The sequence below is a fragment of the Hippocampus guttulatus genome, chromosome 5 (genome assembly GCF_054856545.1).
Source record: "Hippocampus guttulatus isolate MCC_2025c chromosome 5, RoL_Hgut_1.0, whole genome shotgun sequence".
NCBI lineage: Eukaryota > Metazoa > Chordata > Actinopteri > Syngnathiformes > Syngnathidae > Hippocampus > Hippocampus guttulatus.
The window spans coordinates 2,207,641-2,234,312 of record NC_141265.1 but is presented as its reverse complement, the minus strand read 5'-3'; the positions used below and the strand labels follow the sequence as shown (position 1 = coordinate 2,234,312).

Here is a 26,672-nt window from a genome sequence, read left to right as displayed (position 1 = left end):
TAAAAAAAGAAAGTTGGACTGAAACTAATCATCCGATTGTTGTTTGGTAGCTGCAAAACATCTTTAAGTGTCATTTGCATAAATCATTGAGTGTAAGTTAAAATATGTTTGTTTGTTTTTTTAATAGAAAGAAAAACAATTACAATTTTACGTGTATGAAATGAAACTTTATCATCTTTTTAATGTGATAATACAAACACATGGGGAAAAAATGGTTCATTAGTTTGACCATTCGTCATGAAAACGGTATTAGCAACCACAGAAAAGCACAATGAATTCATATCAGATCAATATATATCCGCATCCTAGCTATATATCTTGGAATCTTGAAATCTTTCTGTATAAAAATACCCCCAAAAACCACCATCTGCACTTTGGAATCAAAAATAATTTTGTAATCCTGAAACTCATCAAACATCGATGTAAACTGCCGTTTGTAGTACAGCGCGTTATTCATTTCGACATAAACTGTAGTTATGTAGTATTTAGTGAGGAATAAAAGAATGGCCAATGTTTTGTCTGTGCTATTTCGTTTGGACACCAAAGACAAAATCTTTCTGGCGCACCACTTTTGAACTTCTGCATTTTCAGGAAAAAACATCAACACTTCTATTTTGGGGTGCCCCAATCCCATTTTTTATTTTTTTTAATTTTTTATTTTTTGCAAGTCCCGATCCGATACCTACCAAAATGAGACCACATCTAAATTGTCTCAAGTATAGTCATGATGATTATTTTTATGATTATTTGAATAAAGGTATCCCAAGATGATACACTTTTATGTTGCTGTAAACTAGCAGCAGTTCTAATCGAGTTAACAACTAAAATCTGTTATTCTTGACTTAAGAACGTTTTATTACAATGTAAAAATCCGATCTTTTTCAGCTGATATCGACCCTCTGAGAATCACGTGATCGGGCGCGGATTACCGATCACGTCGATCATATCGGGGCAGCCCCGCATCTATTCAAATAGCCGATGCCTTTGTGGCTCTTTCATGACATTATATTTACTGTGGAGAAAACCACTTAAGCCTTCTCCCAGTGTGGTCTCATCATCACAAAAGCCAGCCCGGAAGCCCCGCAAAGTCGACAAGTCCACAAAGTCAAATGCGCCATGCCTTCTGTTCCTGATTTGAAAGCCCTGCTCTTTGTATTCAAAGGCTGTTTTGAGTACTTTCCTCATCGTTGTCCTGATTTCTGATGACAGTAGATGTCAGCTGTCAAACTTCACCTTGACCGAATTAAAAAATGAGGAGTGAAGTGGATCAAACGGAAGAGGTATAAACTACATCGACAGACGTGACTGTCTTTAGAGTTGGTAACAAGCCAAACCCTTTGTCAAGAACTGAAAAAAAAAAAAAGAAAACGGCATGTTACCTTTTGCTCTAATTGGACTTGGGGGGGGGAAACAAGAAGAAGAAACCAAAGTCGCTGTGTACAGTATACACTCCGCTCAATCTATTTCTATACATGCAAGTATCAGTAAGAAAGTAAAAGCATCCATGACCATTCATCATATTCCTTTCCGAAAACATATGACATATATTCGTCTTAGTTGAGCGGTCTTGTCGCAGGTCGATGAAATACGATTGCCTCTTAATCGGGTCGATGTTGTTCTTCCAGTGCCTCCGGTGATTCATCTGCTCGGCAGCTCAGGTCAAAGGTCGTTGCGATTTTGGCGGCTGTTCCAGACTCTCGGCGACTTCGCCTAACTCATCTAACAACTCTGTGAACGCTGGACGTCTGTAGGACTCCAGCTAAGGGATAAAGAAACACGATGAAGAGCATCAGTGGACTGCCAAATGAAAGCAACAGAACTCAGGACCTTCTCTGCATTTTACGAGAATAGTTTGAGCAGCGCGTTTTATGAGAGCATCTTAAGAGTGGTATTAATGCCGCGATATATTTCCTCTAATGCACTGCATCATACGTTATAAAGCTCCACCGGTGAGTGGACAATATTCAGCAAAAATGTTTTAGATGAACTAACCGTATGTCGGCCGGCTCTGAACAGAAGCCTGGATCCCAATTCTGTTGCAGACTTAGACTAACTGTAATACTCAGAATTACTGCGACGAAATCCTCAAAATGGCAGCCAAACTTGGACAGCATGCTCGGCCCACATTTGACAGCAAAAAAGCAAAACAAGAAAAAGTCGTCTCTTTCCCTCACCATAGCTGCTTCCAATTGCGACTAATTGGGGTGGATTTCATAATCAGGCATTTATCAGTGCATGAACCCTGTAATCAAAGCAAAATGGCTGACTTCCCTTTTTTTGTGCATTCGTATGAGCGGGATGCAACATTAATGCTGGCCCAATGGTCCGGGGAAGCACTGGCGCTGTGTTGTACAACCGCAGGGCCTCTTCAGTCTGATGTTAATTTTGGTAACCTCTCTCCTTGGATATTTGTTTTTTAGCTCCTGGTTCATCCTTAGGATCAAAAGGGCAGAATTGTATTGGGAATTTGACGATTGAGACAACTGTTTGTACCATTGTGAATGCTGACCATGTTATTTGCAGCTAAGCAAAGTTGCTTGCTCATGCGCTAGACTTCATTCTGTTATCTAAAAAGTGGGGCTACCCAAAGTGCTGGCACGGCCTGACCTTAAACCCTCCAAAGAAGAGAAAAATTAGACCAGGGGTAGGGAACTCCGGTTCCTCGAGAGCCATATCCCGCCTGTTTTGGATCCCTTTCTACTCCAAACACACCTGATGCAATTGTTCATGATCGTTTCAGGCCTCGAGAGAGTTTGCTGATGAGCTGCTGATTTGAATCAGGTGTGTTGGAGTAGGGAGGGATGTAAAACAGGCGGGATATGGCTCTCGATGAACTAGAGTTCCCTACCCCTGAATTAGACAAAAAAGGGAGCCCCGTACTGCTCGAGAGAGAAGACTCCATGACAGATCTGTGAATGGTGCTTCTCCTTATTTTTTGTAGCTGATATAAATCACCATTTTTTTAAATAAATACTTTTGTTGTTTTGATTTCCCTGGACAAGACAATATCCATCCATCCATCCATTTTCCGAACCGCTTGATCCTCACTAGGGTCGCGGGGGGTGCTGGAGCCTATCCCAGCCGTCTTCGGGCAGTAGGCGGGGGACACCCTGAATCAGTTGCCAGCCAATCACAGGGCACACAGAGACGAACAACCATCCACGCCCACACTCACACCTAGGGACAATTTAGAGCGTCCAATCAGCCTGCCATGCATGTTTTTGGAATGTGGGAGGAAACCGGAGCACCCGGAGAAAACCCACGCAGGCCCGGGGAGAACATGCAAACTCCACACAGGGAGGCCGGAGCTGGAATCGAACCCGGTACCTCTGCACTGTGAAGCCGACGTGCTAACCACTGGACTACCGGGCCGCCAAAGACAATATCATAAATACTAAATATGCGGGGCCAGTACCATTACTGACAGGGCCACCACAACTTAACTCATGGAAGCCTAACAGAGCCACCACTCAAAAAGGCTGAAGGCTGGCGGACTCTGACTGGCATCTTTGGGTCGAGTTGTGTTAGAATCCATTGTGTCTGTCCTCAGTGTTCCACTGTGCGACCCCTCCCTCTGTTGTGTTTGTGGTTGCCTTTCCCTCAATTCAGTGTTGGCTGGGCGTCCCCCCAATCACTGCACCTGTCTCACCTGAAAATCTTCACCTCGTCAACCACATTCTCCTCTGCAGCATAAAGGCCAGTCTGAAGAGCCACCCATTGCCAGTTCCTTCAGTTACCTTCCCTGCCATACTCTTTGCTGCCCAGCTGTTGCGCTCAGCCCTCCAGTACACCTTGGCTTGATTTCTCTGACCGCCTTTGGTCCCTGTCGCCTTGACCTGCCTTGACGATAAACTAGGACTGAGTTCATTGTGTCTGCCTGTGGTTCCTGTGCTTGTCTTAAGCTAAGCTTAACAAGTTATGATAGACCAGGGGTGGCCAACCAGTCAGAGACTAAGAGCCAATTTTTTTACTGTGTTGCTGCAAAGAGCCACATCTTACACATGGGCATCCCGGATTCGCGTGCGCGGGTACACACACACTTTTTTGCCCAAAGATCGCCTTTTGAAGCGACCAGCTTCCAACGATCGACCTGATCGCGCACGTCCAAGCATACACACACATACACGTACACACACACACACACGCAAGTGCCTAATCATGCACTCGCGCACATATGCACGCACACCACTATGAGCAACAGCCGGAACGGCCCAAACATGAACGAAAGTTAAAGACACAAACACGCAAATCATTTTTTTCCCCAACCATTTCCTCCTCCCACCGCCTTGCGGTCGACTTGGGACCAGTCTGCTGCCTCCTGGTCGATTGCGATCGACGTATTGGGCACCCTTGCCTTAAAATCAGAGGTAATTAGCTGACTAGCTTAGCGCTCAGCGCTTAGCGGCATTGTTTGCGCATGAGTGGTGATACAGTCATCTGATTGGTTGCCCTCTATTTCAATCAAGTATCGGGATTGATGATTGACGTAGTGTGTTCTGTGTATTTAGCGCCTTTGTTTGAATGGCAGCGCCACTGCCGAGGTGTTGTCGTGTAAAAGCCCGGGAGCCGCACTGAACCAGCCAAAGAGCCGCATGCGGCTCGCAAGCCACGGGTTGGCCACCCCTGTGATAGACGCATCCATCAATTTTGGTAAAACTGATTTTCTAACTTCCCAAGGAACACTAAAAGTTTTAGGTGGTTGTGGTCAGGGCCTCTAAAGCAGAGACAACACCCACAAGTCGGTGAGTTTTCGGGGATATTGAGCCCACCCCACTTTAGTTATGTAGAGACTGCGAATCCCATGGCTGAAATTGCTTACGTAGGCCTGAGAAGTTTAGTTGCATGAACAAAACAGGTACCCACCATACAGCAGCTCGCTGCCAGTTCCAAGAGATGTTGAGGACAGTCTGCCACCATCTCCTGGAATGCATTCGTATCCAACCCATAGTCCTAAAATATATATAATAACAACTGGACATTAATTGCATTTCATAAGGTTTTGACACTCGACGTAACATTTTGATCGTATAAGAATGTGTCAATCATGTAGCTGCCGGCCACCAAGATGCTACTCGAAGATAAAAAAATAAAAAATTAAATAAATGAATACAAAAATAAATACTTTTAGCGTGTTTCTGTGCCTTTGTCTATACAAATACTAACAACTGTTACTCAACCTGTGTTCTGGGCAGTATCTCAGGGTCAGCAGGGATCCTGGCCAGGATTTCACAAAGTACAATTCCAAAGGAGAAAACATCCACCTAAGAGAGGTAGCACACTTCTGTTATATTGAGGAATGTGCATAGCAGTGTGGTGATGAGGAAAGAAATACTGTATTACATTCAAACATTATTTTCACCGCCTCTGGATAAAACACTAGTAGCTTATTTATCTCATTATTACCTAATTAAGGGCATAGAATAAAGTATTTTCCAAAGGATACCAATAAATATCTATTTTAGTATTTTGTATACGAGTTTGCCCAAGTTAAAACAGATTTTATCTCACACCTTGCGGTCATACGGTTCGCCCCGGAGCATCTCCGGGGCCATCCAAAATGCAGAGCCCACCAATGAAAGCTTCCTGTCAGGGTCTTTGACTGGCAGTTCCACCACCTCTCTCGCGAGACCAAAGTCTGTCACCAGGGCCTCCCGACCTCGGGATGTCATTCGAATCAGACAATTCTGCAGAGAAACAGTGATGTGATATTCAACCAGCAGAGAGCAGAGTAAGGCAGCTTTTCACGTTCACAATGACCTACCCTCACGTGTTCAATTAATCTTTCATGCACATCTCTTCAGCGATTACTTTTTTCATCAATCGCTTGTCTCTGATGTCACCGTGTTTCTTGTGGACTAAATAATTCACCTACACCATCTGTGGACTGCCTCGAAAGAGAACAAAGACCGTCTACTGTAGTGTTGCAGGTGAACTGAGGCCACTGTCAACTAACTTGGGGCTATAAGCAGCTAGCAAATCACAGGACGCAGACAAACAACCTTTCACACTCACATTGGCACCTGTGGACAATTTAGTCTTGTCAATGAAGTTAACATCAAGATGCATGGTTTTGGTACGTGGGAGGAACTGTAGCGTTTCCGGAGAAAATCGATGATGCGGGAGAACATGCACACTCCCTTTTTTTACTTTTGCCCAGAAAACCTAAATAATACCCAGTGCAAGTGATGCAAACCAAAAAGCCTTCAGAAAACACCTTCTTAGCAAATGGGTCAATCCAGAATTGGAAGACATTTTGGCTTCAAAAATTCATGAAAAATAAACCCTTCACTTTTCTGCTACATATTCATCAGGTAATAAACAACCAAATGCTTGATTAGATCATCTTGGATCAATGCGACAATTTTTATTCCATGATTTATTTGGTGGTTACAGTCACTGTAACCCAGTGGTGTTAGGGAGGGGCCAGCCAGGCAGCCTCCTCAGCCAGGGTGCTCTGCACCTCACACCTGAGACTCGTCAGCTCATCACCCACCTGTTGCCTATCTGCTCGTTTGGACTGGTATAAATTGACTCACAGACCATTCCTCAGTGCAAGTTCGTGCCGTCACCACGACTATAAATAGGATCATTTGTCTATAAAATTGTAAAAGTACACCTTTGCATAACACTGTATCCTTATTAACGTATAAGCGAATAAAAAAAGAAAGAAATACGGACCAACTTACAACAAAGAATAGCTTTAGTAACTGGAACAGAAAAGATTTAAAATTCATCTGAAATTCAAAAATTACATTAAATCCTTAATTTAACTATAAATAGTTTTTGACTGACCATGTCAAACCTATACGATCCTGAAAAATAAAATTACATAAAATCAATAACTAATAATGCATTCTAACTAATCACCAACATTATCCCAGGAGCACAATATTTAAAAAAAACAGCAAAACAAAAATATATAAAATGATTTGTGCTTTTTTTTTTAAAAAATCAAAGATGATGTCTGGATTCATGGCTACAATGAGCACGTTTTGCAATGCACACACAAAAAAGCATTTTTCCCAAGGTCAAACGCGCCCCCTTGACAGAGCCTCGCGCCCCCCCCCCTCACCTCTTTTACTTAAAGTCAAAGTAAAAGGTGATGGCAACAGGGTTGCGTGCATGTTGTGGGGCACAGGTCGCAGATATAATAATTAATATTTAAAAATATTATGTTTGTCAATATAAATGCATAAAAAAAGCATAATATAAAAAATGAAATTAAAATTTCATTTGAACTGTTTTACTTGAGATTCACTTTGGCTATTGGAGGGTGGGAAAAGAGAAAAAATTCCAATTTTCGATTAGTTTCTTAAGATTGGGTCTCAGGACAGGTTAATGTATTCAGAAATTGCATGTTGTAAGATTATGTGTGTGTGTATATATATATATATATATACATATACATATATACTGTATATGATATGATAATATTGTGTGTGGATTATTTAAAATTTGATAGAGTCCTCCTGTGTGTACTAACCTTGAAGTCAACCTCCCCAGTGTGGTATTGACACACCATGCTTGATGTTGTTGTATTATGTTTTGTGCAAGAGCACTACAGGACTCAAAGGTGTGGTTTGCAGACCCGTGTTGTTGTTGTTCTTTGCAATAATGTGACATCATTGAGATTGTGACACATAACCAGCTACTTAATACCCAATCAGGATAAAAGTGAATGTTGTCGGTGGTGGAGACGAAATAAGTTTGTCTTACTTTTGAGTTGAGATCTCTGTGGTAAATATTCTTGTAGTGCAGGTAGATCATTCCTCTGCTAATATCACAGGCAAGGTCGACCTTCTCTTTCCAGCACAGGGGAACATCTTTCCTAGCCAGGAGCTCCTCAAGGCAGCCACCGTTCACATGCTAATAGAGGCGAGAAATGCAATTACATGAGTACACTGAACAAAACCAATACCGAAGTTCGTAACGCTTGACGTGTTCCCTTTATTTATGGGAGTGTACTGTACCACAATTGTTTTTGCTCCCATTTTGCATGAGAGAATTCAAAGGTCTTGAACTTTCTCTGTGTACACAAAAGGCTAATTTCTCTCACATGTACTTTTTTATGTGTACCTTTATTTATATTATTTATAATTGTATCTGCGGTTTTATTGTTCTTGTTTTGATTGTAAAGTGTCCTTGAGCGTTTTGAAAGGCGCTTATAAATGAAATTTTGCATCTGTTTGAGACATATTAATGGGGTAATTCTTTAATAATAAAGGGGAAGTCAACTCATTTTCTCAGCGGGTGCTCGTTTTGCCACTTGCTGTCGACTGAAAATGCCATCACAGTTGCTCAGGTTGACAGCACCTGTACACTATATATTTGGGTCTAACCTGCCTCCTCCCTCACCTGAAGAACAAACCAGTTGGCATTCAGTTAATGCACAGGCACAAAAAGTTCCTCCTCAAAAAGGCTTGAGGCTCCCCTCTCGCCCGTTGAGGTGAACAACATACAGGAAGCAAGCCGAGGATCCAGTTTTGATGCCCACACTTGCTCGGTGCCTCTCACTAAAGAAAATTCCTCGTCTCACCCCCCGGGTGGTGTCCGTCCCTCATTCAGCTCGGGTCCTCTACCAGAGGCCAGGAAGCTTGAGGGTTCTGCGCAGTATCCTTGCTGTTCCCAGCACTGCACATTTCTGGACTGAGATGTCCGATGTTGTTCCCGGGATCTGTTGCAACCACTCATCTAGTTTGGGGGTCACTGCCCCGAGTGCTCCGACCACCACAGGCACGACTGTCACCTTTACCTTCCAGGCTCTCGCCAGCTCCTCTCTGAGCCCTTGGTATTTCTCGAGTTTCTCGTGTTCCTTCTTTCTGATGTTTCCATCACTTGGGACCGCTACATCCACTACAACGGCTTTCCTCTGCCCTTTATCTATGATCACGATATCTGGTTGGTTCGCCATTACCATCTTGTCAGTCTGGATCTGGAAGTACCGCAGGATCTTCGCTCTGTCATTCTCCACCACCTTCGGAGGTGTTTCCCATTTTGACCTTGGGGTTTCCAGTCCATACTCCGCACAGATGTTTCGGTAGACTATGCCAGCCACCTGGTTATGGCGTTCCATGTAGGCTTTCCCTGCCAGCATCTTACACCCTGCAGTTATGTGTTGGATCGTCTCAGGTGCCTCTTTGCACAACCTACACCTTGGGTCTTGTCTGGTGTGGTATATCTGGGCCTCAATGGCTCTGGTGCTCAGGGCCTGCTCCTGAGCAGCCAGGATGAGTGCCTCTGTGCTGTCCTTCAGGCCAGCCCTCTATAGCCACTGATAGGACTTCTTGAGATTGGCCACTTCAGTTATGGTCCGGTGGTACATCCGGTGTAGGGGCTTGTCCTCCCATGATGGTCCCTCTTCCAGCGCCTCACTATATGTATATATATATATATATAGTGGTGATGTTGCACCTCTCATGAGGATTGATTCTGGAGGCCAAGCCATGCATCATGGGGAGCTTGAATACATCTAGCCTCTCATCTGGAGCTGACCAGAACCACCTTCTGCAGATCTATCTTTGGTTACAATCCAAGTGGCTGTTCCTGGCCACTCGGCTCTTGCAATCAAACCCCACCCACAAACCAAACAAGAAAGCAAATAAAAGGTTTGACTCACCTCTAAAATTGGATAGAGTTTGTCTTCTTTAACACATATTCCCAGATATCTAGAACAAAAGTCAATATGCATGTCATTGATTTTCTCTGCTTATAAAGCGTCTTGAATTAGTATGTTAGTAGGAATAAGCAGGGGTGAAACCAAGGATTTGGGGCCCACTCATTCCATGATGCAAATTCAAAATACAGTGGAACCTTGAGTTACCAATTGCCCTTTTTACGTACATTTCAAGTTACATACGAAAATGTCGGTAGAAAGAGAGGGAGACAGAGAGAGAGAGAGAGGGAGAGGGAGAGAGAAAGACTTAATTAAAAAAGAAAAAGTGGACATCATTAACCCTGTGCATTAAACCGTCTCTCTGAAAGACTCCGACTTGCACTTCGGTGCCCTCAGTCTGTGACTAAAAGTGCTGCCATTGATCACCTCTCAGGGCATTAAGAGGGTTGGGCAGAGCTGACCTTGATAAATGTGATCTGAGAACGCATCCTTTCTTGGTCACCTATACAACTGTGGCAACCACAGAGCCCCACAGAGCTGAATCAGCCTGTTCTCATCAACTGCACACGCATCCCTCTCCCCAGCAGACTACTGCGAAAAAAAACGGGCACTGGTAGCTACAATGTGACAGACAGTCCAAAGCAAAGCCGAGCCGATGTTAAATGACTTTCGCCTCCTTTAAAATATCGACATGGCTTTGGCCTTTGCGGGACTCTTCCGATCCAGCCTTTCATCAAGTTGCAGACTAATCAATGAATTAGAAACGACATACACATAAGAAGAAACACCTGAGTCAGATTTTCTCCACGTCATTGTGGAAAAATAGTCTTATTCAATGGAGGAGCTATAAAAAGTGTTTTTTAAGTGTTTTATTTCTTTTTGATATGATATTGCATGACGGTTATTTTTAACCGCACGCCGTTCTCTTTCTGGCAGCGCACATCCTGTGCGATGCCAAACGTTCTTGTTCCAATGGCGAGCATACTGTGCCTGCCAACCGTCCCTGGTCTGGCAGCACACGTCCTGCGGCCGCTACTGGGTGATTTTGGGATGTCTGGCATGGATGGGGTAATTTCATGATTCTGTTTTTGTCAAGATTATATTTGGTTTTGTGTCATAGTTTTGTTACCTCATATGCTTTTGTCTTCCTCGTTTGGTTTTGTTTCCCTCTGCTCTTGTCATCCGAGTCCTTTGTGTCAACCAATCAGCTCCCTCAACCCTTTGTGTCTTGTTCAGGTGTTCCTTGTTGTCCCGTCCGTTTACTTGTATTTAGTTCCCTGGGTTCTGTCAGTCTTGGTCGGATCGTTGTATTGGTGTCACATTGTTTTGTGCTTCAGTTATAGGTGTTTGTTTGTTTGTTACTTTCGTTTCTTGTGGTTTTCAGGACTTCATTTGTGATTTTGAATGAGTTTTTCCAGTGTACGCCTGCAAGTGTTTTTTTTTTTTTTTTGTGAATACATTTTGTTCTGTACTCCCTGGTTCTCCTGCCTCCCTGCTGTTTTGGCTCCACTACCATCACGCAACATGACAAAATAAATCATCTGAAGATTAGTGTTTTTGGCGTTACTCGGCTCGAATATAATAGGCAAGTACAGTAAAGTTATGAACTTCAAGACATTCATCCATCCATTTTCAACACCGCTTTTCCTGAACAGTGTCATAGGGAGGTGCTGGAGCCGATATCAGCTGACTTCGGGCAGAAGGCAGACTACACCCTGAAACGATCGCCAGTCAGCCGCAGGGCTACTTCAAACCCCCCCCCCCCCCCACCCCGACCCCCAAGAAAACACACCTGACAGTCGAGACTTCTTATAGTCAGAGTATAGAGAACATTTCTCACAAGTCACACAGCTTGTCTACAAGTGCAGACACCCAGTGAGGTTTATTTTTACTTCGTCAGATCAAGTGACAAGTAAGAAGTTACTTGTTTTGAGGAGTCTGAACAAAAACAATGGGGGCATATGTTCTGTGACTGACAAAATATTTTGGGATAAATTAGCACCAAAACTAAGCAAGGCACACATGGACGAACAAGCATTCACACTCACAATCATACTAAGGGACAATATAGAGTGTTCTATTAACCTGCTATGTATGTTTTTGTAGTGTGGGAGGAAACCGGAGTACCCAGAGAAAACCCACACAGCCACAGGGAGAACATGCAAACTCCACACAGGAAGGCCGGAGCCGTAATCGAACCCTGCACCTCTTTACTGTAAGGCGGACGTGCTAACCAGTCGACCACCGGGCCGCGAAAATTGTGATTAGGTGAACTTCAGGGCAATGAACGGTCGAGTAGAACGATATAAATTCCCCTGAAGTTTCTCTCTGACGAGGTTTCTATGATGAAAACCAAGAAAACATGAGTACTGTATACAAAACCCTACATGATGTGCACCCCTGCTAAAGCATTGCATAGTATTGGTGGTGAATGTGCCAACGTGAGATGGAAAAGGGGACAACTGTTACCTGACAATATTTGGATGAGAGAGTTTCTGAAGAAGGCTGATTTCCCGTACAATGCTGTCTTGGTCCACGTCATTTTTGTATATCTTCACAACCATCGCCTTGCGGCTAGTAGTGTGTATTACCTGAAAAAAAGTTATAGCTTCTGCAGTACAGTACTGATGGTGCAAGGCCCGAAATAAGCGGTCTTGCATGGCAGGTTGCGGGTCGAAATGTGGATTTTACACCTCATATAAACAACATTGAAAAGTAAAACTGCGAGTAGGCACAAGGCGCTTATGTTACAGCATACCTGTCAACTTTTCGGAGCGCCAACCTGTATAAACTACCAAAAAAATCCTTATAACATACCAAAGCATTTTATATGTCAAAATAACGGCAGAAAAAAACCCACGAAATTTTCAATGATATTTATCGTAGATCTCCATAATACAATGTCTGGTTAATGTCTAATCATCATTCTACTTAGTAGCATTACTGTGTTCAGAGTTGTATTCCTGCATTACTTTTTTGGAAAATTGCCGGAAATGAGTAGACTAGCACCATTCTGGGCAAAAGCAAACGGAACTACCTGTTAGGGGAAGAAAAAAAAACCGGAAAATTTCAGAATCCGTATAATAATAATAATAATAATACATTTTATTTATAAGCGCCTTTCAAGACACCCAAGGACACTTTACAATAACAAAAAACACAAAACAATACGGGTTGAGCAGCGGCAGCCAAAACGCGCCGGCGTATGATTTGTGCGATACGACCATATACGTAAGATTCATCGCAAAATCCGTATGAACTATGGCTAAACCATATGAGTTGACAGGTATGTTACAGGAAGTCGGCGTGGCTCTGCATTTGTGTCCTGTGGTCCTGCATGCCCACAAACTGTTTCCCTGCTGACTGCACCCTTTTCTTTTTGCCAAGATGACAACTACAGTATATGCTGGTGTGCTTCTAAATTTTGCTCAGCGTAGGCCCTACGAGTTAGTACAGTAATCCCTCAACACTTCACACTTCATGTTTTGGGGCTTCAGTGCTTTGTGGATTTGTCCCAAATACTGTGTGTGTGTGTGTGTGTGTGTACGTGTATATATATGTGTGAAAAAAATACAGCCATATTGCGGAAAGACGCTTTGGTTCATGTTGATGCGCGAGAGTTAAGTTTTCCCTGGATGCAGAACAATGATGAGGTGACTCAGAGGCTCTGTACATATCTGTACAGTACTGTACATGCCACAGTCACTCATACAGGGTTAGTGATTGGTTCCCGGTGCAATGTCGACCAATGAGAGCACAAGTGGATTTATTGAACTGATTGGCGACGCATCATCGCAGCCTCACTCAGTACCAACCCTTCTTGTGTCTCTCAAGTCTCGTCCATGCTGTTGACTGTATCTTTCTGTTGTGTGCGTGATAACTTTTATTGTTGTTGTTTAAGCAATACATTTTTTTTGATTAGTTCAGGTACGCTCCAACCCCTTGTCGCTGCTGTTGAAGCAACATGTCCCGGGTGTGTGGGAGCATCTCAGCCTGCTCGTCCCTCCACGGAGAGGGACACATTATTTCAACGGCGCCAAGGTGTTGGTTCACAGCCATGACCGGGTCGGGGAGCCTTATTTTGAAGGTTTCCCAACATCATTGATCACCAAAAATGCTCCTCAAAGGAAAAGTTATTTCGAGCCTTGTAATGGTAGAGGTTGGTCGACAATAGCTGCAGTTGTTGAAACAAGAATGAAACATTGTCTCTTTTGAGTTACCTATGACGAGTAAGCATTTAGAGTGCATGCTTTGCTATGTTTTTGTTATATCACTATCCGATCCTTCTGGTTCATTTCAGCATTTAAATCATTTAACCACAGAAATAAGCTTTCTTGGTCCCAATAGCCATGACATAATATCTCAGCTATGGATGGTATTGTCCACCCCACAGTTTCTAAAGCACGTGGGCCAATCATGGAATGGTAAAAATGTCCTAATTAATGACTGGAACAAAGCATGCTTTGATGGTGGCTCACATGTAGGCTGGTACACAGCAAAAAGTGGGCAAGGACACTTGTATGCATACCTTATAGACCTTTGAGAAGAAGCCACTCCCAATTAGCTCAGTGGTGAAGTTTTCCCAGAACTCCAGTTTGCGCACGGCGGTGCGGAGTTTCTGCCAACGGTCCACATGATAGTACTTGTCTGAAGATTCCCCATACAGGGTGGGACTGGTGGGCTCTGATACGTCAACATCACACATGCTGGAGATGCTCGCTGAGAGAGACAAAACATTTTTGGCCTTCAAAATGTGACTATGCTCTCATGATTTGTGTACGTGTGTACATGTGTGTGTGTGTGTGTGTGTGTGTGTGTGTATGTCTCTCTCTCTCTCTCTGTACGGATAATACTTTACATGGTTAAGACAAAAAAACACTTCCACTTTGAGATTTTAACTATTTTTTATTCTTCTACCCACTGTATTGTTTTACTCACTCTCTAGTTAAAAGTGATCTGGTGCAAATGGCCTAAACAAAGATTTTATTGTTAAATATTCATGTTAAAGGTGCCACACAATCTCTCGAGACGAACTATAGACCCTCGTCTTCTTATTCCTCAAACATCCATCTAAATTGCAGGGAAATACAAAACAGCCTTTAGCTTCTTTACGGCTGCAACAGATTGTATACTTTTTGAAGGTTTTTCTTTCATAGTGTGTCAATTCAGACACAATAAGAACATGAATTAAGAACTGGCTCACAATTTCTATTCTAGTTCATAGCAAAGATGTTTATTGGGGTTGAGGTCAAGGCTCTGTCAAATGCGTCAAGATGTACTTAGGGGTCCAGCTGAAAGCTATGTCGAAATGGTATGTTTATATTGAATATTCAGATAATATAATTTGTTTATGGATAGACCGTGTTGGTCAGGCTTGGAAAAAAGATACAACCTCGTGAGTGCCATAGAAAAGGGCAAATTGCGCATTTCAATAACTCTGAGCACACTTAGATGAAAGAGAGTCTCATAAAAGGGACCGTCGTCCCACACAGTGGACTCCAGAGATGAGGAAAATCACATTACGCTATTCAGCCTGAAACAAAGACAGTGAATAATGTGTGGGCAAAAAATAGAGGCCTAATGGATAACAGGATCAGTTAGTGGACACAAACCATCCTCGATGTTGATGTAATCTCATTTTCGCTCAGGGCTGAATTGAATCGATAAATCTTGATGTAAATGTGCATCTCTCACCTCTCAGTTATATAAAATTGAATCACGGAAGCAGTCTTTAAATTGAAATCAAGCTCCATCAATATAAAAAGCATGATATTCAACAAATTGATTTCCTCGTTGTGGGATGAATCAAGGCTGTCTTATCATATCTTTTCATTTAAAGCCAAGCTTCCAAAAACAATGCTAGAACAACACGGTGAATACATTTGATGTACTTTTATTGAAAACAAACAAACAAAAAACACATACATTCTGAGCCGGAGAGTAAAACTGGAAACGCATGGTGGGAGACAAACGCAATGTATCCCATAATGTTGTCAATAAATGTCAAAAAAATCAATCAGTCAATCCATTTTCTGATCTGCTTATCCTCACAAGGGTTCCGGGGCGCGCTGGAGCCTATCCTAGCTGTCTTCGGGCAGTAGATGGGGTACACGCTGAACTGGTGGCCAGCCAATCGCAGGTTTGCAATAATAAGGTCAACAATTGTTTGACTGATTTGGTTTCCTTTTATGTCAAGTCAAGTCAAGTCAACAGTATTTATAGAGCGCTTTCAAACAGCCATCGCTGCATACAAAGTGCTGTACATGGAGCAATTTAACATGCACAATAAACAGTAAGACAAATCGGTAATAAAGGCGGTAGAAAGCACCAAACAGTAAAACCAAGAACAAATCTAAGTCATGCCGAGTCGAATGCCAAAGAATACAAGTGAGTTTTGAGGAGGGTTTTGAAGATGGGCAGCGAGGAGGCTTGCCGAATGTTCAGTGGGAGGTCATTCCAGAGAGAGGGACCAGCAACAGAAAAGGCTCGATCCCCTCTGAGCCTCAGTTTAGTTCTTGGTACTTCTAATAAGGTCTGGTCCACAGACCTGAGGCGCCGGGCAGGTGCGTAGGGGCGGATGAGCTCAGAGAGGTAAGGTGGCGCGAGATTATTCAGAGATTTGAAAACAAATAGGATCTTGAAAATAACTCTAAAATGAATGGGGAACCAGTGAAGGGATGCCAGAGTAGGAGTTATGTGCTCCCTCTTACGAGTACCAGTCAAGAGGCGAGCAGCGGCATTCTGGACCAGCTGAAGGCGCTTAATGGAGGACTGGCTGACTCCAAAGTAAAGTACACACAGGCTGGTCACAACATCGTAGGTAAACGTAACGCGGACACAACCTAATTACATCCGATTCGTAAATACAATTTAACATCATCTGCTAAATTTGTCACCAGGAATAAAATATTCGAAAAAAAAATTCTATTTTGTGTCCGTCTATCTATCTGTCTGTTCGTCTGACCGTCCGTTCGTCCGTCGATTTTTTTGTTTGTTGTCATTTAAATTTTTAAAACGGATTTGGTATTGGGGTACAGTGATCCCTCACTTATCGTGGTGAATGGGGACCGAGACCACCGAGAATATTTGAACAAGCTCTCAGCGTGATGCTTTGCAGTTGTATACAGCAGCCAATTACAACCCAAATGAACAAAAGTTCTGTATAAAATGCAGTATGAAATTACTTCACTAAGCACTTCTCGGTAGATCTGATGACTGACATACACACCGCATTTTCACAACTGATCACATATGCAGACTCTTAAGAGTCACGTGTTTGTTGATTGCAGATGTGTTTCTGGATGATTTAAAAAAAAGCCCGTGTTGATTTTTTTTTTTTTTATACATTGGAGTCGGGAAAATGACGACAGATACAGTCGGTCAACCTACAAAAGTAATGGAAGATGATAAGGCCTGTTGCAGTCTCGAATGTACTGCCATAGTTGTTTTTTGTTTTTTTTTAACAACATTGTAAGTGGCGTATGATACCGTATTCCACAAAAAAGAAACAAGCAATTGTCTTTTTTTAAGAAAAGGGTCATTTTGGCCTCCTAATTAGATTGTTCTGAGCGACATTTACAGTTCTGGAATGGGATTCTGAACTGGTTCTGCCCCATGCGTTGGTGTGACAACAATGAAAAGAGTTGACCTTTTTTTTCCCCCACTTCTTCTTTACAAGAGCCTTTGCGGTGATGCCGGTGGAAAGCACACACTGACACGCTAACACAATTGGCAAGGGGGTTTCCTCATCAAGCCGTGTCAACTCAGCCCCCTCTTTTCATGCTGCTTTTGTTCATTCGGCCTAAAACAATTGTCACACTTTCAGCTCCAGCACTGCCAGTGAGGCACTTACAAGTGAAGCATTATCATCAAGCTGTCGCGAGTTGTTCTACTCTTATTGTCTTTTATCGTTTCTTCATTTCCTTGTATTGGAGAGGAGGATTAGTTCCAAAACAAATTCGACTTTTACAAAGAGTAATGAGATATGCTCCCAATTGTATGCAAATGAAGTGGTCTATCGAACTGAAAGTAAATGCGCATACGTAGCCTTATGTTTTAATCTGCGACACGAAAGCCTAACATTAAATGGATCACATGCTGCAGTGTTGAGTGACAAGGATTAATGTTAGTACTGTTTGTCGTTGCTGCAAAACTCCACACATAATAGTTCAACTGCAACAAATTTTCCAGTAGCACATTTAATAATCGAAATAGTCAACAGTGCATTTACCGTATTTTCCGTACTATAAGGCACACATTCAATGAATGGTCTATTTGAAAACAGTTTTCAAATATAGGGTGCGCCGCATTATAAGGCGCATCGAATAAAAGCTACAATAGTGGCTGCAGCTGCATTTTGCATCCACTAGATGGAGCTATGCAAAAGGGAATACAATACAATACAATACAGCTTTATTTAAATAGCGCTTTTACATTGCACTTTCACAACTGCTGCAGCTGTAACAAAGTGCTTAATATTTAAAATGCTACGTCCAAGACATCAGAATATTGATCATGTATAAAGTGCATCGGATTATAAGGAGTACTGTCAGCTTTTGAGACAATTGAATGCTTTTAGTGCATATAGTGCGGAAAATAGGGTACTTTTTATCGCTTCTCTCAAGATAATATAATCAATTTCTTCAATTCTATCTAGCTTTCTTTTTTTTTTGCAAACAAAACACTTTTTCACAGGTCAAGTAAAACTAAAAATAGCGATAAAACTAATCAAGATTGATGGTTTTACACTCGTCATCAAGCCAGATTCTTTGTCTTTGTGTGTTACACTTCTACTCTGGCTGCATTTTTATGACACTCTCGTGTAGGCTCTCTATGAGCCAGCTCATAAGACACAGTGATCATAAACTGTGGAAAAATAAATATAGCACATTTGTGACATCATGGCGCAACTTTCTGAAGATTGTGAAGGCAGGATTTTTGGTTTACCACTCGTTTTGCGTTTCAGGCACCATAATCATAATATCACGACTTTCATTAACTACATCTGACCGCTGCTTTTTTTTAAATTTTTTTAACAGACTTGTGGATGTTGAACCAGCTTGAGGATGGTAATATGACACTTATGCACACAGCAGAGAAAATGATCACAACCAACTGAGAATTTCAGATGAGAAGGACCATCGACACAACTACGGGAGCTGACCATCACCATGCTGACGTCCAGCTTGTCGATGTGGAATGCTACTCACAGTCAAAGTCAGTTCACACCCAAGCCATATTTTTCACCCCTGGACTTTAGTTTTCAACCAAAGTCCTCTCCCTCAGGAATGTTCAACATTTTTGACAAAGGTGTGACTTTGGCAGAATTTATGTTCTGTAGCTCGATGTGGAGTTTGTGCACATGCATCTGATTATACCTAAAGACCATAAAGATTAACAATTTATTCCTCTGTTTTTTTAGATCCTTTGATTGATTTAAAGTGTCCCTGAGGGCCTCGGAAGGTGTTGACAAAATATACTATTACCATGAAGCCAGAAAAAATAATCCCCTCATGCATTTTGATGCTGCACATTAGATCCTCGACACCATACTGGTACACACAGAAAGACACAGACACAACCAAGTAGGGGTATGGTTTGCGATACTGTATCGTCACTGGCGTGTAAGGTATGTGAGGAAAAAGGGCAACTACACCACAGCACAATTTATTTGCCTCTAAAAGCTTTCTGGTCATGACATTTTTGGTTACAACTTAATGTGTCAAAGCTGAGCACTTAATCAGGCCTGAGTCAAGCCCCAGTTATTGAAATGACTTTATGCATGTTCCACTGCGTAGTGATTCGTTGCCCCTCAACCCCAGTTTCATCCGCAGACATTTGAAATTTCAGTTACTTTGGCTGCATTGAATGGTGCCATAATGAATCGGTGAATATCAGTCAGGGGTGCCAGGGGCTCAAGTACAGCAAGCTGAAAATCTCGCTGGCGCCAGACAAACACTGGTCACAGCCAAAACAAAGATAGCCCATTGCTCTAGTTCAGTGGTTCTTCACCTTGTTAGAGGCAACGAACCCAACCAGTTCATATGCACATTCACCAAACCCTTCATTAGTGAAAAAAAGAGATTTTTTTTTACAAATTCAAGACATTAAAAAAACACACATTTGTTAAAAACTGAAAAAAGTAAATACAATTTCAAGAGAGAAGTTTTGGGGTTTTTTTCTTAACTCATTCACTCCCAAAGACGTTTTTAAACGTCTTTTCAGACTTGGTCTAGAATTGGCTGGTACTGAATGAGTTAATTGTACGGCGTACAATCACAACAGTCATACGTTGACAACGAAGCAAACTAAATTTCCCACAGCGCTGATTGGACAAGCAATGTCATGTGATCATCTGCAGCCAATAATGACCAAGCGGGAGTGTCATAACTCAGTGACATGTTGAGTCGGGTGTGTCTTCACCTCCATGGCAGAGGCTCCATCGAACCCCTGAGACCGATTCACCGAACCCCTAGGGTTTGATCGAACCTAGGTTAAGAACCACGGCTGTATTTATTGATCATTATTCTTCACCAAGGGCGGCCTGGTAGTCCAGTGGTTAGCACGTCGGCTTCACAGTGCAGAGGTACCGGGTTCGATTCCAGCTCCGGCCTCCCTGTGTGGAGTTTGCATGTTCTCCCCGGGCCTGCGTGGGTTTTCTCCGGGTGCTCCGGTTTCCTCCCACATTCCAAAAACATGCATGGGAGGTTGATTGAAAGCTCTAAATTGTCCCTAGGTGTGAGTGTGGGCGTGGATGGTTGTTCGTCTCTGTGTGCCCTGCGATTGGCTGGCAACTGATTCAGGGTGTCCCCCGCCTACTGCCCGAAGACGGCTGGGATAGGCTCCAGCACCCCCCGCGACCCTAGTGAGGATCAAGCGGTTCGGAAAATGGATGGATGGATGGATATTCTTCACTAAGCTTAAAGGATGCATCACAACTTTTTCCGGTGTGTTCATTAGATAGATAGATAGATAGATAGAGAGGGACAGAGAGATAGAGAGATAATGTGATGGTGTAAATTAACCAATCACATTCAAACTTGTTAAATTGATAGTCAGCACACAAAGTTCATTTTCCATATGTCCTTGTTCAAAGTTCAGCTCACACATTTTAAAATGAACTAGTTGAGTTCATAATCAATGATTTTTTTTCTTCAACTTAGTTCATCGTTTGTTTGTTTTCCTCCTATATGTTTCTGCGCAGAGCTACCCTCTGGCATACCGGCATTTTCCCGGAATTCTGTTTGAGTCTTTTTTCGTGTTTTTCCCTTGCGTGCATCAAATTTTGATCGGTGCAACTGGTGTGGCCAGTATTGACAAATAATGTTTTTTATTTATGCCCAATCAAGGCGTTTGCGGTGCGTTTAGCTGGGTTTATTGGAGAGAAAACCTGTCAATCTTGAACAAAAATGAACTGCCTTTCAAAAACCATTCATTGGCCCCGGAATGAGCGCGTAAAACGGTTCACGAAGAAAAAATATGTTACGTTCAGTTCAAAATATGGAAGAGTTCGTGAACTTGTTTAGGTAACAGACCAACTGCCACCTTTTGAAGTGACCCCGAATTAAAGTTAAGCTATTCGAGTAGACTTTTCCTGACTTTGTTTGTCTTTTTGCTTTTTAGGAGAAGTCTGAAGATTTTGCATGAACACTGATTGATATTTGGAACTGTGCATCGTTTCCTCTATTTTGACCATGGCCTCAGTTCAAATTGAACTCAAACAGCCCCAAAACATGATAATGCTACCCCCATGCTTCGCTATACAATCGGTTTGGCGTTTATTTGGCTGTATGAGCAGTGTTGTGTTTGTGTCAAACAAAAACCAATGGAATTATGGCCAAAAAGGTTCAACCTTAATTTCATCTGACCAGAACACATTTTTCCATGTGCGGTCAGCAGATTTCAACTGTGTTTTTGCAAACTGTAGCCAAGCTCGGATGGTTTTCTTTGCAATATCACGTTTACGCCATCCTACTCTACCCCGTAGCCGTGACATATTTATGAAGAAGACGGGCGATTGTGGTGAGGTGAACTAAAAAGCCAGTGCTTCCCAGAACTTTTTTTTTCCAGCTCCTTCGGTGTCGATGTCAGCCTTTTGGCAGCCTCCGTGGCCAGTTTGCTTCTTGTCTTTTCATTCATTTTGGAGAAACAACTCGTTCTTGGCAAAAACATTGATGTGCAATAGTTTCTCCACTCAATCATGGCTGTCTTTATTGTGGCCCAATGTCAATTTAATACATTGGAAATGATTTTTGTACCCTTTCCCCAACTAATACCCTGGAACAACATTTGTTTTGCGTTCATCAGAGGCCTTTTAAAATGTGGCCTGATTCGCATTTGACATGAATTAATTCTGAACTTCCCTGGTTATGAAACCACATAATTTCTTCATCTCTCCATAATATACTGTATATGGTGGTACTTTGAGATACGAGTTTATTTCAATCACGCTCGAAAGTCGAAACGCATGGATCTCAAATCATCTTTTCCTGTTGAAATGAATGGAAATGTCCCCCCCCCCCCCAAACTAGAAATGTTGTCATTTGTATTTCATCCATTCATCCAGCCATTTTCTGATCCGCTTATCCTCACAAGGGTCACGGCGACGTCGGCGAGTGCTGGAGCCTATCCCAGCTGTCTTCAGGCAAGAGGCGGGGGACACCTTGAACCGGTTGCCAGCCAATCGCGGGGTCACACACAGAAGAACAACCATCCGCGCTCACACTCACACCCAGGGACAATTTTGAGTATTCCATTAACCTGCCACGCATGTTTTTGGAATGTGGGAGGACCGTAGTACCCGGAGAAAACCCACGCAGGCACGGGGAGAACATACAAACTTCACACAGGAAGGCCGGAGCCGGAATGGAACCCTGTGCCTCTGCACTGTCAGGCCGACGCGCTATCCAGTCGACGACTGGGCGACCATCGACTTACTTGACTTCCCCCTGTAACGGTGGTTTGCTGTTCTGCAGTTTTGTGCCATCCTTGAATGGTAATTCTTATGCACGAGATCTCTTTAGACTGAGGATTGGGGTGATATATATCATTTTTTCTGCACTCTTTCCATTCTTTATTGCTAAGTAGTTCCGTAACACAGTACATTTTCTTTCTCAAGTTTTGCCCACTTCAACAGCCCACACATGGCAAGCCATAGCATACGATATGTTATAACTACTCCATTTAACTCGGTGACTCAAATTGTCATCCTCATACTGCGCCCGAGGCCATAACTATGTGAAGATCCATGGCAGCCCCTAGCGAGAATCAATGACTTTGAATTCAATCCTGACTAATGTAATATTGACCAGGTCATGCAAACGGTGAACAACAAACCGTGGCAATCACAGCTGGGTGGTCACTTATGCGCAAGAGTTTCCTCCTACTCTCCCACACATTTTCTGTATCAGTGTTTTGCTTTAAAGCACTGTGGAAGCACAACTTAATACCAGATAATGAATGGAGCGTGATACAAGTTCAAGGGTAATGCAATTACCTCCTGCCCACGAGGACTCAAATTGTAGGGTCAGGTGAATGCTGTAAGATGCTTGGTAATTTAGGCAACAAACCAACAAGGAGTATAAGTCTAAACATGGGATGAGCCAAAAAATGTTGAAAACATTTGCAATTTGTCAAACAAGAGCAATTGAAATGGGCAAGTTAATAAAAGCATTGCAAGTAAGTGCAGTGATTACGTATGATGTATTTCATTCATTTCAATCTTTTTGACTATATGTTAGACCAGTGGTGGGCAAACTACGGCCCGCGGGCCGAATCTGGCCCGTTGGTCTTTTTAATCCGGCCCGCCACAGGTTGGTCCACAATTAAGGTTCGATGTGAATGATTGCATTCATTTCAATTGGACTTGTAATAACAGGCATTTCACCGCCAGGTGGCGCATTGACTTGAAGTTGCAGAACACGGGGGGGGGGGGGCGGGGCAATCTTTTCGACCACCTAGTACCTCTGTATCGCTCTACTTCTACTGGTCTGATCACAACCCATCTGCAGCGATGCACAGGCTAAAATAGGTCATCAACAACACTTTTGTCATTTAAAAAAAGTATATTAATACCGTACTTTCATGCTTTTGTTCTGTTGATGTTTGATATGGACTGTCAACAAATGCAGTTTTTTTTTTTTTATGTACCATAGCTCGTGCTGACCTGGCCCTTCTGTCAAATTTTAAAAGTCAATGCGGCCCCCGAGCCAAAAAGTTTGCCCACCCCTGTGTTAGACTGTCGAGGGCTAACCAGTGGTTAGCGCGTCGACTTCACAGTGTAGAGGTGCAGGGTTCGATTCCTGCTCCGGCTTTACCGTGTGGAGTTTGCATGTTCTCCCCATGGCTATGTGGCTTTTCTCCGGGTACTCCGGTTTCCTCCCACATTCCAAAAACATGCATGGCAGGTTAATGGAAAACTCTAAATTGTCCCTCGCTGTGAGTGTGAGCGCGGATGTTTGTCCGTCTATGTGTGCCCAGTGATTGGTTAGCAACCAGTTCAGGGTTCAGCGGTTCAGATAACAGATGGCTGTTTTCATTGTGTTTTCCATATAAAGTGTTTTTTCTGAATAAATAGAGAAAAGATAAGAGTAAATTGCCAATCGTTTCATGAAATAGTAAGGAAAAATACTTCAGTATGTTGTATGACAGCAGCCCCCATCCCTCTTGACAGCTCCCCCGCACAACACTTTTGCGATAGAGCACGAGTCAAGTGTTTGGTGGACAAAAGGAACACATTTTCGGCTTAACCCAACGGTGACAAACTATTGAACATTCTCATCTACTTGATTTGTTCTTTCCGAGAGTTGAAAGTTGTGACGCCTCACTATTTAAAATTTTCATAACTTTTAACCATTTAAATGTGATAATGATCAGTTTCATCTTTCCCAATGTCCGTATAACAAGATTACAATGTATTATGGGATTACAGCTCTCTATCTATCTAACAAACTATATTTTGAGATACGTATCGAATTGTCTTTTATTGGAGAGATACATAGAAGGAAATGGCACGTCCCTTCAAATGTATGGGACGTGACAACAAAAAAGTCATAACATCAAACCCTCTCGAAATGAGCCACACCATATCGAATCAAATCGTAATCCCACTGAGTCGAACCAAATCGAATCGTTTCACTTTGAAATCGAACCATCCGGAAATCGTTTTGCGCTCCGCATATCAAAAACCGCATTGAACTGTCTTTTGTGGAGAGATGCACACTCCTACTATTTAGGCTATAATATTCAATGTAACGGCCCGCAAAATCTGCGCACCCCCTGAAAAAATATGTATTTTGCATATTTAAAGGTTTTTCAATAAATGATTGCCATTACTTCCCCTATGTAACTAATTCCATTTATGAAGGAGTTAACCAGTAACCAATTCAGTTAGTTTTTGGGGAATGAGAGAAATAAGTACAGTAACTGTAACTGCTTTTTCTTTTTAAGTAATTGCACACGCATTTTAGTACAATCCTTAGAAAAAAGTGTTTTGTCTGAAGAAGACTATTATAATCTCATAATACTTACTCAATTGATTTAGTAAGCTATTCATATGCATCTTGTGGCAGCTGGAACAAACCCAGAGGTCTGCAGACACTGAGGAGGAACCACATACATGCGACAGCAAATAAGCAAAGCACAGTCACAGGACTCCGCAACACTGAAAACAACACATCACAAATGAGCGGCCATTGGCATGAGGGCGTAGGTGTGAAATCCAGGTCCAGAAAGTAAAAACCTTGCCAGTTTGGCTTTTGCTACAAGTGCTTCTTCTCCTGAAGCGTCAGGTAAACAAGCTCTCAAGGTTGAGTCGAAGCACCTGTGGCATATATTTTCACTTTCTGGATTTGTTGTTTTTATACCTCTGCATGGGTGTTTTTAGGGTCAGTTCATAATTTGCTTTGATGCTGCCCAGAAGACTAAATATACGGGGGCGGGGGGGCAGTTCTTCTGTTGAATGAATATCAAGCAATGGATGTCACATTTGTAGTTGCTTTGTGGAATGATCGTGCATAGTAAAATATTTTATTTATTTATTGAACGGATGGATGGATGCTTTCTTGTTGTTTCTGGTCAACTTCAGAGCTCTGTACTTCCCTTTTGTAGGAAGTCCATCAACTCTGTTCAATGCATCACTATCTTCCCCAGTTACAGTGTGTGCATACTTTCTGTTAAGATGCTGAAGTTGAAAAAAAAAAACAACAACAATCAGGAAAACACAAATGTAACACAAGCCTTTAGTGTTGCAAATGCGGGACACCAAACATTTCACTTGCGATGCATTTGGGGGTTGTAGTCAATGTTGGGAACCACTTCGCTCTTCCTCAACATAATGTACGATGTGTTTGGGGAAAACTTTCTTGGCTGCATATTTATAAAGCTGTACTAAGATCATGTTTAATATTTAGTTATGTGCCATGCCTACGTCCATCCGCATGCATTGAATAACAATCTACTGAGTCAACCACTGAGAACGCTTTAGGGTAAACGCGTGAAAACAAATCATTTACTTACCTGAATGATTATCTGTTGTAAAAGGAAGGTTGAGTTCATGTGGCGGGTTGCTGCATCATATATCCTCTCACGTTTGCTGTCACAACAGGAAGTGTGGCTCGATTCTCTCTCTCTCTCTGTTTCTCTCGCAGGTTTCAAGTGCTGGATTCAGTTTCCCCCGCAGCTGCTGTGAAAGCAGTCTCACTAGTGGGATGCATGTTTCATGGGTTGTCTTAGGAACCAGCTCCACCAGCCGTGCGTCGGTGGATGGAACTCCACACACGGGGAGGGAGGCTGGGGGGGGTGGGGGAGGGGGGGGGGGTAGCTGGATGACTTGATTGCTGCTTGAAGAGTTTCGCGTTGGATGGATGCAGATTTTCACTGGCATTTGGCAGCAGGGATTTATTAATACTTCCGAACATATATTTTGTGATGACTGTTGGTACTGCATTACAAACTCTCCTTGGAGCTGCACGTGTTGATGAGATGTGTTCAGACACAAGACAGCACCGAGTGGGGGAAGTGTGTTTGTTTGTGTGCGCGTGTGCGTGAAAGTGTGTGTGCG

General features: G+C 42.7%; 1 protein-coding gene across 4 annotated transcripts; it reads right to left on the bottom strand.

Annotated features, from left to right (window-relative positions):
• Positions 1 to 145: 145 nt before the first annotated feature.
• LOC147204631 (dual specificity testis-specific protein kinase 1) lies at positions 146 to 26,309 on the bottom strand. Of its 4 annotated transcripts, XR_015100992.1 has the most exons (11): positions 26,129 to 26,309; positions 25,142 to 25,210; positions 14,142 to 14,332; positions 12,083 to 12,204; positions 9,617 to 9,665; positions 7,717 to 7,866; positions 5,511 to 5,684; positions 5,178 to 5,261; positions 4,864 to 4,950; positions 1,993 to 2,433; positions 146 to 1,759 (listed from the first exon to the last, which is right to left on the bottom strand). XR_015100992.1 is itself a non-coding variant. In XM_086112088.1 (10 exons), exons 2-10 carry the CDS (start codon positions 25,170 to 25,172, stop codon positions 1,655 to 1,657), a joined length of 993 nt encoding a protein of 330 aa, XP_085968214.1. In that variant the 5' UTR covers positions 25,173 to 25,210; positions 26,129 to 26,304; the 3' UTR covers positions 146 to 1,654. The 4 variants fall into 4 exon arrangements, 3 of the variants coding, with proteins under 3 accessions (XP_085968214.1, XP_085968216.1, XP_085968215.1); XM_086112088.1 differs by lacking the exon at positions 1,993 to 2,433 and having other exon boundaries at positions 26,129 to 26,304; XM_086112090.1 differs by lacking the exons at positions 1,993 to 2,433; positions 25,142 to 25,210 and having other exon boundaries at positions 26,129 to 26,304.
• Between the last annotated feature and the right edge of the window lie 363 nt (positions 26,310 to 26,672).